The sequence below is a fragment of the Chiloscyllium punctatum genome, chromosome 7 (genome assembly GCF_047496795.1).
Source record: "Chiloscyllium punctatum isolate Juve2018m chromosome 7, sChiPun1.3, whole genome shotgun sequence".
NCBI classification, from domain to species: Eukaryota; Metazoa; Chordata; class Chondrichthyes; order Orectolobiformes; family Hemiscylliidae; genus Chiloscyllium; species Chiloscyllium punctatum.
In genome coordinates this window covers 59,257,774-59,270,440 of record NC_092745.1, presented here as the reverse complement: position 1 = coordinate 59,270,440, position 12,667 = coordinate 59,257,774, and the positions used below count along the sequence as shown (strand labels likewise).

The following is a 12,667-nucleotide window of genomic DNA, read 5'->3' as shown; positions in this document are numbered from 1 at the left end:
TGTGAACTATTCTCAGCTCGTCCCCCTACACTATCCCATCATCATCCTGTGCTTATCTAAGGATTGTTTAAATCTCCCTAATGTGGCTGGGTTGACTACGTTAGCAGGTAGTGCATTCCACGCCCTTACTACTCTCTGCGTAAAGAACCTGCCTCTGACATCTGTCTTAAATCTATCACCCCTCAATTTGTAGTTATACCCTCTCATACATGCTGACATCATCATCCTAGGAAAAAGACTTTCACTGTCCACCCTATCTAATCCTCTGACCATCTTGTATGTCTCTATGAAATCCCCTCTTAGCCTTCTTCTTGCCAATGAGAACAGGTTCAAGTCTCTCAGCCTTTCCTCATAAGACCTTCCCTCCAGACCAGGCAACATCCAAGTAAATCTCCTCTGCACCTTTTCCAATGCTTCCACATCCTTCCTGAAATAAGGGGGCCAGAACTGTACACAATATTCCAAGAGTAGCCGCACTAGCGTTTTGTATAGTTGCAGCATGACATTGTGGCTGGGAACTCAATCCCTCTACAAACCTAACACACTGTATGCCTTCTTAACAGCACTATCCACCTGGGTGGCAACTTTCAGGGATCTATGTAAATGGACTCCAAGATCCCTCAGCACATTCAAACTACCAAGAATCTTTCCATCGACCCAATACTCTGCCTTCCTGTTATTCTTCCCAAGTGCATCACCTTACATTTAGCTGCATTGAACTCCATTTGCCACCTCTCAGCCCAATTTTGGAGTTTATCCAAGACCCCTTGCAACCTGTAACATTCTTCCACACTACTCCACCGACTTTAGTGTCATCTGCAAATTTACTAATCCATCCACCTATGCCTGCGTCTAAGTCATTTATAAAAATGACAAACAGCAGTGGTCCCAAAACAGATCCTCGTGGCACCGGACTCCAGGCTGAATATTTTCCATCAACCACCACTTGCTGCCTTCTTTCAGAAAGCCAGTTTCTAATCCAAACTGCTAAATCACCCTCAATTCCATGTCTCTGTATTTTCTCCATCAGCCTACCATGTGGAACCTTATCAAATGCTTTACTGAAGTCCATGTATATTTGCAGAATCACACCTAACTTTGGACACTGCGTGATAGCTCTTGCTGGTTGGGTACAATCAGTATCTTGCTTATTGCCAATTGCCACAGCAATATGTGTTGGCCTGTGCAAACAAAGGAGATTTAAGAGTCTTTTGTGCAATATTAGTTTGCTGTCAGGAGCAGCCACACTCATGCTTCATAACAAGGTCTGTTGCAAACTGGCATCAAAAAGATAATTTGTTGAAACCACTCAGTTGACTGTGGCACCTTTTTTAAGAATCCCTCCAGTGTGGAAACAGGCTATTTGGACCAACAAGTCCACCCTGACCTCTGAAGAGTAACCCACCCATACCTATTCCTCTACATTTATCCCTGACTAATGCACCTAACCTTTAACACCCCTGAACAATATGGGCAACTTAATATGGCCAATTCACCTAACCTGCACATCTTTGGATTGTGGGAGGAAATCCATGCAGACAAGGGGACAATGTGCAAACTCCACTCAGCCAGTTATGGCAAGCTGTAGCAATGCATAGGAAAATCCAATGGGTAATGTAATCTGCTCACTAGGTCATCAATGTTAAGGCACAGTCTGAAACTAGGTGCTTGTAATCCCATTAAGGACAATGCTAACAATTTTGTAAACCTGGAACTACAAAACTGCATGGATTGTAATATTGTTCTGTGATTACAGAAACTCAGTACACCTTCTGCTGGCCTTTATTCATATTACATAAATACACCAGAGCCCAACCTTCAGGGAGAAATTGCAACAGCAAAACATTTTTATTTAGGGATACAAAAGTCTAGGTTTAATTACCTTAGTTTATGCACTCTTACTTTACAATATTTTATCATTTATTAATGGTCTATAATTTGTGTATTCTACCACGACGACAGAGAGAAAATATTTTCTCAATGTCTTTGCTATTTTCTCACTACCATGCTAAACTGTGCAGCTTTTTCTAAGGAACTAACATTTAATTGAGCTACTCTTTTCCTTGTTTCAGATATGATTTTTAAATCACTTTTATATTTTATCTTTCATCTTTATGCTAACTTTTCATAGCCCTTTACTAGTTTCTAAAACATTCTCAGTCCTCAGATTCATTATTCTCCTTTGGCAGATTATAATGGTCTTCTCGTAATCTAATGCTGTCCTTAACCTCTGTACTCAGCCATGACTGGAACTTTCTTGCTGAGTTTTTGTTTATCACAGGAATATATTGTTGTCAAACATTTTGAACTTTTCTTAATGTTTCTCATTGTTCATTTACTGCTATACCTTTTAGTGAGGGGTCATCTTATAGAGGCTTTTAAAATCATGCGAGATATAGATAAGGTAAATGGTAAGTGGTTTTTCTTTAAGGTGGGGAAGTGCAAAACTACAAGGCATATTTTTAAGGTGAGAAGAGAGAGAGTGATAAAGGATGAGAGATAACTTTTTTACACAGAGAGTAGTTTGTGTGGGGAATGAACTGTCAGACAAAGTGGTAGATGTTGTTTCAGTTACAATGTTTAAAAGACATTTGGATAAGTTCATGAATGGGAAAGGTTTGGAGGAATATGGGCCAAGTGCAGGCAAGTGGGGAACATGGTTGACGTGAACTGGTTGCACTGAAGGGTCCATTTTCATGCTGTGTGAGTCTATGACTTTAGTCTATTTATCAATAACTTCAGCCAGCTCTCTATTTATACTTATATAATTGATTTTGTTTAGCTATAAGATTCATGTTTAGGTCTGAAATATGCCACTCTTAACTATGATATGGAATTCAATTTATTATGCTTACTATTTTTTCAGCATATCCTTTACTGCAAGATTACTAAGTAGCCTAACGTATGAGACTTAAGGATTCCCGAGTTGATTACAATGACTTATTCTGATCTCAGATTCTGAGTAAAACAAAATAAACAGCCTCAGGTGTATGACTAAAACAAAGGTAAAACAAGTCTATTGTTTCTTTTACGTTATACCAATTCATTTTAGTTGCAGGATCATATTCAATAACAACCTGCATTTAAACAGTACTCTTAATGTACGAAGGTACTTCACAAGAACATTATGAAATATATTATACCAATTGTACATTTGATCCAAGGACAAATCTTTAGCCAAAGAAAAGAGTTTAGGAGGTGTGAAGAGAAGTGAAATTAATAAGAAAGAACAGAAGTGGAAACTGGCTGAAAGGATTTGATCCAGAACAGCAGCCAGAAAGATAGATGAAAATAGATGTAGGAAGAATGCTGATTACAAAGATCTAATTACAACAAATGGTTTGCTTCCTTATAAAATATTCTGTGGATTCTTGTGGCTCAGTAGGTAGTGCCCCTATCTCTGAACTAGGATGTCTGGATATAAGGCCCAACTGCCCCAGAAATGTATAATTACATCTCTGAACAGGGTGATTAGAAAATATCTACCATATTCTGACAGTATAGGATAAGTTTCATTCACAACTTTTGCCTTTTAATTTAGAATTCTATGATCAACTTTATAACATTACATTCACAGTGTGCAAAATACATTTAGTTTGGAGTGAACAGAGAAAGAGAAAGTAACAATATTTGGGAAAGAGAAGGGAAGGCTGAGATCTTGTCAATGTGTAGGCTAAGAAAGAGAATAACTTAAAGAGGTGAGAGGTTTCCTGTTAATGGAGTTGGCAAATTGAGGGATGACATTGGGATGAAGAAAATTACAGATTAGAAAACATTGTGCTCCAACTGAAAACTTTACAAACAAAATCCTCTGTTCCAAAATGAGCTGTTCTCTCTTCAAAACATGTTCTTAGAGCTAAAAATGGCCCTCACAGCATCACAAATAGTCAAGAACAGACAAATAAAGGATAAGATATTGCAGTCTTACCACAGATCAATACAACTAGTGCTAACAATCTGAATACATTGCCTTTTAAATTTGGCCATCGTGTGGATATACAGATCATGTAGTCATGAGATACCTGTATGTGACAGAAAAGAATAAAAAGCATCAATTAAAAATAGATCTTTTATTGCAAAATTTTGAATAATAGCTATATCTTGGTTGCAAAATAAAATCATTAAAGCAAAGCAGATAGCAGCTGGCTTTACAAATATTTAGTTGTGCTACATATGATACCGTTGAGCTGTGGATTTAATGTTCTATCGCAGCCTTTTAATATTCTATCATTGACTCTATTTCTCACTTAGATTATTCTCCGTACAAACAAAGACTCTACCAAAGGATGGTGCAAATGTGTCAGCAGTCCAACATTATTGCTCCCAAGTTATTATTCTTGTTAAATGAGTTTTAGTGAACTGTCTGAGGGCAAAGTGAATAAAGATTCTCAGAAGATAATTTGAACTTGACCTCGTCCAACATCAAAATGTCAATTGGCAAATGTGAAAATCAGCAATGCCATTTTACTTAATGCATATTCAAATTGTCTTATAGCTGCATTTCTGTATTATTATGTATATGTCTCTAACTAATTTAATCCTGACCTTTTGGAGTGCTGCTCCTTCATCAGGTAGTTGTGGAGTATAAGATTGTAAGACACAGAATTTATAGCAAAACTTTGCTATAAATTCTGTGCCTTACAATTTTATTCTCCACAACCACCTGATGAAGGAGCAGTGCTCCGAAAGCTAGTGCTTCCAAATAAACCTGTTGGATGATAACCTGGTATTGTGTGATTTTCAACTTTGTACACTCCAGTCCAACACCGGCATCTCCAAATCATAATTTACTCCTTGATATATTTTCTGCAATCACAAAAACCAAATAAGGAATCTTCAATTTGTTATGCACATACTCAGTTTCTTTTTATAACTCCAAATCAGAGAGACTATCACCTTGTATTAAGGAGCAATTCTGTCATCTAATAATCCAAATGAGACCTTTCATAAATGGTTATTGCAGGAAATCAGAGTATAATCTTGTAGTTTGCCATGCAACGTTATGTGGACCCACAAATTCCCAAGATGTGAACATTGTTGCTTTTGCAAATTCTGGATAATGAGATTAATTCTATAAATTAAACTTTAAACAAGTACAATGGGGTGTTAATCTTTGGATTGCGAAATAGAGTAAGCATTTCAGGCACACTCCAATGAAACCCTTATGTATCCAGATTCTTCCAAGCCATCAAATACCACATGTTAAATTTATTAGTCAGCTGCTGAAAAATGCATCAAATAACAGCTCTTATTTGCAAAGGAAAATACATTCATTATCTGCCAATAGAAAGAAAGCAGGGTCTGGATGAACACAAAGCTCTTATTAGAGCTTCATAAGAAATCAGAGACAAAACTAGTTTTGATGCCTCACTCTCACCTGCTGGTGTGTCAATGGTCATTGCATCAAATGGTAAGAGGGCACACCACATTCACTTCACCAGCTATCAGAGCAAATATGGGGGAAAACCAGGAGATGAAGTACATTTTGAAAGATGTTTGATGAAAGGCTGCATGAGAGATTGTTGCACAAAGTTAGGTGGGGATAATGTAAGAGCATGGATTGTGGATTAACTAACAGGTAGAAAACAAAGTAAGAATGTAGGGAATGGTTTATTTTAGGGTGGGCAGATTGCAGTGTGGCAAGTATCAATGCTTGAGGCTCAGCTATTTATGATCTATATTCCTAGCTTACATAAGACCACAAGACATAGGAGCAGAATTAGACCATTCAGCCAATCGCATCTGTTCCATCATTCAACCATGGCTGATTGTTTCTCAAACTTATTCTCCTGCCTTCTCCCCATAATTCTTGATCCCCTTACCAACCAAGCACCTGTCTCAGACCTAAATACACTCAATGGTTTGGACTTCACAGCCATCTGTGGCAATGAGTTCCACAGATTCACTATCCTCTGGCTGAAGAAATTCCTCCTCACTTCAGTTAGAATATAATAACATCCCTACAGTGTGGAAACAGGCCTTTCGGCCCAACAAGTCCACACTGACCCTCCGAAGAGTAACCCACCCAGACCCATTCCCCTATTACTCTACATTTACCCCTAACTAATGCATCTAACCCACACATCCCTGAACACTAAGAGCAATTTTACCATGGCCAACTCACCTAACCTGCAGATCTTTGGATTGTGGATGGAAACCGGAGCACCCGGTGGAAACCCATGCAGACACGGGAAGAATGTGGAAACTCCACACAGACAATTGCCCAAGGCTGGAATTGAACCCAGGTTCAATTGTGAGGCAGCACTGCTAACCACTGAGCCACCATGCCACCAGTTCTAAAGGGTCATCCCTTCTCTTTGAGGCTGTGCCCTTGAATCCTAGTCTCTCCTATTAGTGGAAATAGCTTCTCCACATCCACTCTATCCAGGCCTCTCAGTATTCTGTTTCAATGAGGTACCCTGCTCATTCTTCTCAACTTCATCGAATACAGACCCAGAGTATTCAACCACTCCTCATATGACAAACTCTTCATCCTGTGGGATCATTCTAGTAAACCTCCGCTCGAACCCTCCAACATCAACACATCCTTCCCTTGAAACAGGACCCAAAATTGCTCACAATATTCCAAATGCAGTCTGACCAGACTTTGTACAGCCTCAGCAGTACATTTCTGCTCTTGAAGTGAATGCTAACTTTGCATTTACCTTCCTAACAACTAACTGAAACTGTGTGTTAACCTTCAGAAAATCCTGAACTAGGACTCCCAAGTCCCTGTATGCTTCTACATCTTTATTCTTCCCACCAAGTGCATAAGCTCATATGTTTCCACATTGTATTCTATCTGCCCCTTCTGCCTGTCCAATTCCTTCTGTAGCCTCCCCTCTTCCTCATCACAATCCACCCTGCCCCCTATCTTTACATCATCTGTAAACTTAGGAACAATTCCCTCAGTTCCCTTGTCCAGATCATTAAAGTATAATGTGAACAGATGTGGTCCTAACACTGCCTTCTGCTGAATGTCAGTAAACACTGGCTGCCATTCTGAAAAAGACCCCTTCATCCCCACTCTCTGCCAATCAGTGAATCACTACCAGTACCTTGCTTCTAGCACCATAGGCTGTTATCTTATTTAGCAGTTTCCAGTGTGGCACCTTGTCAGTGAGATGATGACATGTGACAGATCCAGGTTTGCTGACAATACAGAGTTACCTACCTCTACCTGTAGGAGCACCCTTCAATTCTAGAATGCAGCACAGAAATAGAGCATCAGGTCTGTTGTGCCTCTTTAAAAGAGCTATCAAATCTATCCACCTTTTTCTCCAGAAATCCAAAAAAAATGTTTCTATAATTATATTTCCTTTTTACCAGTTCCTATGAAATTTGCTTTCACCAACTGCTCTGTTAGTACATTCCACATCTCAGCAACTCTCATTGTGAAATCATTCCTCCTCATTTCCCCTCTACAAAGTTTGCCAATTATTTTAACCAACCATGAGTTGTTAACTTACTTGCCAGAGAAAACAGTTTCTCCCAATTTCTCTATCAAACCAATTTTTTGATTATTACTATTTGGTTTTCCCTTAATCTCCTCTTTTGTAAATGAGGACAATGACCAACTTCTCTAATCTCTTCATGTAATCAAAGTTCCCTATGTCTGGTATCATCCTGGCAATCCTTCTCTATGTACCCTCCATATTCACCCAGAATGTGGTTCCCATAATTGTAAACACTACTCTAGCTCAGACTTATTTTGTAAAGGTTCAACATAACTTCTTTATTTTTGTCTTCAAACTCTACATCTGCAAATTCAAGTGTCAACCCCTGATCAGTTTACCTTGGTACCTTCCAGAACATATGAATATGTATCCTCTCTGTTCATGTAGCCTCTCAAACTAGTATCTAATAGATTATGGTGTCCAGCTATGTTGTCTCTTTGGAAGTTTAAAACTTCATATTTTTCCATATTAAACTGTATTTGTTATATGCACCAGCCCGCGTTGTCCTGAAATCTATGATGATCAGGCTTATCAATACAGGTAGGTAAAAACCCTTATCAATACAGGTACACAATCCTTTATCCAAAATTCCAAAATCTGAAAAGCTTTGAAATCCGAAACGTTTTTCATGGAATGTGGAGCGTCATTTTGGCGTGCGAACAGGTGACCCAACTGCACACCCACTGAAACCACATCATTCATATATGATGTGGCAGCATGACCCAGCACTGACAGGAGTCTCAGCACTTGTACTATTCACACATATGTCTGCTGTTAGGTCTTTTTTTTTATTTCACTGTGAATATTCATTTATTCCGAAATCCGAAAATTTCCGAATTCTAATAAACTGGCCCCAAGGTTTTCAGATAAAGGATTGTGCAGGTCTACTATGCTGTCAAGCTTTGTATTTTCTATAAACATCAAAAATGTACCACATATATTAAAATTTATGCAGGTTTAATTTATGTAAAATAAGAAAAGAAGTTACCCGAAGAGGAGACGGAGTGGGACCGTCATTAATCAGTATTCTAGAGACTATCGTAGTTGATGGAATTTAAATTGAATGAATAATTTGAATTAAGTTGAATGAAAGAAAGCTAGGCTCAGGAATGGTGATCATAATAACTATTGTTGGTTGTTGTCAAAACCCATCTTGTTCACTTAGGGAAGGAAGTCTGCTGCTTTCTCCTGGTGTGGCCTATAAATCACCAGGAATAGGCTACTCAATGCTTTGAACTTGCTCTGCCATTCAATATGACCATGGCTGATCAATCTAGTCAATATCCTCCCTGTATCCTTTGATCCCTTTAGCCCTAACAACTTCATCCAACTCATTCTTGAAAAGATTAAATGTTTTGTTCTCACCCGTTTTCTGTGACAGAGAATTTCACAGGCTCATAAATCTCCAGCTGATGAAATGTTTCCTTATCTCAGTTCTAAATGGTTTACCCTATCCTTAGTCTGTGACCCCTGGTTCTGGACTCCCCAGTCATCCTTCCTGTGTTAACACTGTCTAGTCCTGTTAAAATTTCTTAGGTTTCCGTGATCATCGCCCCCTCCACCATCTGTCTTCCAGTGGATGTAATCCTAACTGATCCAGTCTCTCTTTATACATCAGGGCAGAAGTGGGTATTGCAGTTGCTAGAAATCAGAGCCTAGATTAGTGTGGTGCTGGAAAAACACAGCAGGTCAGGCAGCATCTGAGCAGCAGAAAAATCAACGTTTCGGGCAAAAGCCTTTCATCAGGAATGCAGGCAGGGAGCCTGCGGGGTGGAGAGCTCTCTTTGTACATCAGTCCTGCCATCCCAGGAATCAGTCTGATAACCCTTCATTTCACTCCCTCCATAGCCAGAACATCTTTTCTTAGATAAGGAGATCAAAACTGTATACAATACTCCAGCTGTGGTATCACTAAGGCCCTTTACAATTGCAGCTGAAAATGTGTTGCTGGAAAAGCGCAGCAGGTCAGGCAGCATCCAAGGAGCAGGAGAAACGACGTTTCAGGCATGAGCCCTTCTTCAGGAAGCCCTTCGGGCTCATGCCCAAAACGTCGATTCTCCTGTTCCTTGGATGCTGCCTGACCTGCTGCGCTTTTCCAGCAACACATTTTCAGCTCTGATCTCCAGCATCTGCAGTCCTCACTTTCTCCTTCACAATTGCAGCAAGACACCTCTGCTCCAGTACACAAATTTTCTTGCTATGAAGGTCAACATGCCATTTGCCTTCTTTACCACTTGCTACCTGTGCAGGCTTACTTTCAGCGACTGGTGTATAAAGACAGCCAGGCCTCAAGGTACCTCCTCACTTTCCCAACCTATCACCATTCAGATAATAATCTGCCATTCGATTTTTGCGACCAAAATGGTTAACCTCGCATTTATTTACATTATACTTCACCTGCCACACATTTGACCACTCGACTTGTCCAAATCACATTCGATTTTTAACTAGTCTCCAAAATGGCTGAGCAAACCACACAATTTAAGTGCACTGAGGGACAGGTAACAAATGCTACCACCAGCTCCCAGTTCCTATGAAAGAATTTTAAAACACTGGGACTAAACTTGTTTCCATTCAGCACATAATGATTACTTTTAGTTTGTATCACTGCTATCTCCTTAATACCAAGTGCTTCTACTTTGAAACTAAGTCCAATATGAGGTACTTTAAGCAATGCCTTTTGAAAGCTCATTTCACAACAGATATTGCACTAGCTTTACTAAATCTCTTTGCTGCGTCATGAAATAACTCACTCAGATTCGATCGATATGATTTTTCTTTCACAAATCCATACTTACTGTCCTTATTGACTAATTCTTTTTAAAGTGAGAATTAACTTGGTCACAGGTTTAGTAGTTCCCATAGCAGATGTTAGACTAGTTTAACACTTTTCCCTTTTATAACAGGACTGTAACATTTGCATTCCTCCAGTCCCCTGGCACTATATCCAAAGAGAATTACTTAAAAATTCTTCTGCTCCTTCATCAGGTGCAGTGTTCTGAAAGCCAGTGCTTCCAAATAAACCTGTTGGACTAAACCTGGTGTTGTGTCCACCCCTAGTCCAACACAGACAGCTCCACAGTTTTACTTTCAATGCAATTATAAAAGATTTTGGGGCTATTTCTGTTACTTTGTTTTCTTCATTCCCTTTACACCCTTTTCATAAACTGTTTCGATTCTGCCCCAAATCACAAAGCAGCAGCATCTCTCTTCTGTCTGCTCCACTACTATATTCTGTACTTGAAAGTCATAAGAAATCTTCCTTGCCTATTTTATTTTAACATCCTTATCATCTGGAAGTTTTAGTTTTGAATTCACAACTTGTCCTCCAGTATGTAAACACAGATTGTGCTTGTCCACACATAGAGTCATAGTGATGGACAGCACTGAAACAGACCCTTCAGTCCAACTCGTTCATGCCAACCAGTTATCCAAACATACTCTAGAACCATTTGCCAGCACTTAACCCATATCTCTCTAAACCCTTACTAAACATATACCCATCCAGGTGCCTTTTAAATGCTGTAATTGTACCAGCCTCCACTACTTCCTCTGGCAGCTCATTCCATACACGTACCACCCTCTGCATGAAAACATTGTCCCTTAGTCCCAATTATATCTTTCCCCTCTCACCCTAAACCTATGCCCTCTAGTTCTGGACTCCCCCATCCCAAGGAAAAGACCTTGTCTATTTACCCTATCCATACCTCTCTTAATTTTATAAAGCTCTATAAAGCCACCCCTCAGCCTCCGACACTCCAGAGAAAACAACCCCAGCCTATTCAGCCTCTCCCTATAACTCAAATCCTCCAACTCTGGCAACATCCTTGTAAATCTTTTCTGAACCCTTTCAAGCTTCACAACATCCTTCCGATTGGAAGGAGAGCAGAATTGCATGCAATATTCCAAAAGTGGGCTAACCAATGTTCTGTACAGCCACAACATGATCTCACAACTCTTTTGCTCAATACTCTGACCAATAAAGGAAAGCATACCAAATGCCTTCTTCCCTATCCTATCTACCTGTGACTCCACTTGCAAGGAAATATAAACCTACACTCCAAGGTCTCTTTGTTCGACAACACTCCCCAGGACCTTACCATTAAGTGTATAAATCCTGCCTTTGATTTGCCTTTCCAAAATGCAGCACTTAACATTTATCTAATTAAACTCCATCTGCCACTCCATGGCCCAGTAGCCCATCTGATCAAGTTACTGTTGTATTCTGAGATATGCTTCCTCACTGTCCACAATACCATCAATTTTGGTGGGATCTGTAAACTTACTAAACATACCTATTTCACAGCTATCCAACCTGGTCAGTACTCTATAAACAGCACCAAAAATACTGGCTTTATGTCTTTAAGAAAAGATTATTTACTGATCTTAATGTTCGAGCTCAGATTGCACTAAAACAATTACCCAAATACGAGGTAAATATTTCTATCAGAGATGTACTGATAAGCAAATACCTTTGCAATTCACAAGTTAATGCAGCAACAGTGTCAAACATATAATTTTACAAAACATTAATTACATGGTACAATTCATGTATATTCATTTAGCATTGAGAATATCCAATGAAAGTGTTTTTAGCTGTGAACTTTTTTTTGCCTTAGCAAATGTATGAACAGTCATAGTTCATTTCCTTAGACAAATTTGAATTATCAGCGTTCTTGTAATTCTCCTCACTTCAGTTTCTTTCTTAATCTAATAGAGCTATGCAATGCTAATACTGCTTTACACAGTTGTTGCTGTAGTTTTCATTTGTATAAGAAGAGACAGAGAATTTTACTCACCATCTTTATTATACAAGAGAATTCTTAGATGCAATTCTTTGTCACAGCTCTCAGCTTTCGCGTTGCCAACTTCTGCGCATAACAGCAGGAACATAAACAGAAGCTATTGTGTGGATTTCCTGAAGAGCTGTCAATTAGGAACTCGCTCACTTCTCCTTCTTGTCTGACAAATCTCTAAGGGTCACAGGAATTGACTGTATATGACAAAAGACTGTGGGGATTCTTATGAACTTGCCATTTCTATAAATAACAGGGTGCTTTTATAGGTAGGTCTTATCAATGACTATCTTTCATCTCAAGCTATTTTAAAGTATATTGATCATGAAAAGGCAAGGTTAGAGAAAACAGACATTACATTGCTTCAATTCACCAGAGCTTTACTGCTAACAATGAAGTGTTTTCCAAAGCAGA

General features: G+C 39.1%; 1 protein-coding gene across 5 annotated transcripts in view; it reads right to left on the bottom strand.

Annotated features, from left to right (window-relative positions):
• Window positions 1–12,333, bottom strand: part of LOC140479688 (P-selectin-like) — a 63,651-nt gene extending 51,318 nt beyond the window's left edge. For all 5 annotated transcript variants that reach the window (XM_072573696.1, XM_072573697.1, XM_072573698.1 and 2 more), the window contains exons 1-2: window positions 12,257–12,333; window positions 3,929–4,022 (exon numbers count right to left, since the gene is read on the bottom strand). In XM_072573696.1, coding sequence (XP_072429797.1) covers window positions 3,929–4,022; window positions 12,257–12,259 — 97 coding nt within the window. In that variant the 5' untranslated portion in view covers window positions 12,260–12,333. The remainder of the gene's footprint in view (window positions 1–3,928; window positions 4,023–12,256) is intronic.
• Window positions 12,334–12,667: the final 334 nt, after the last annotated feature.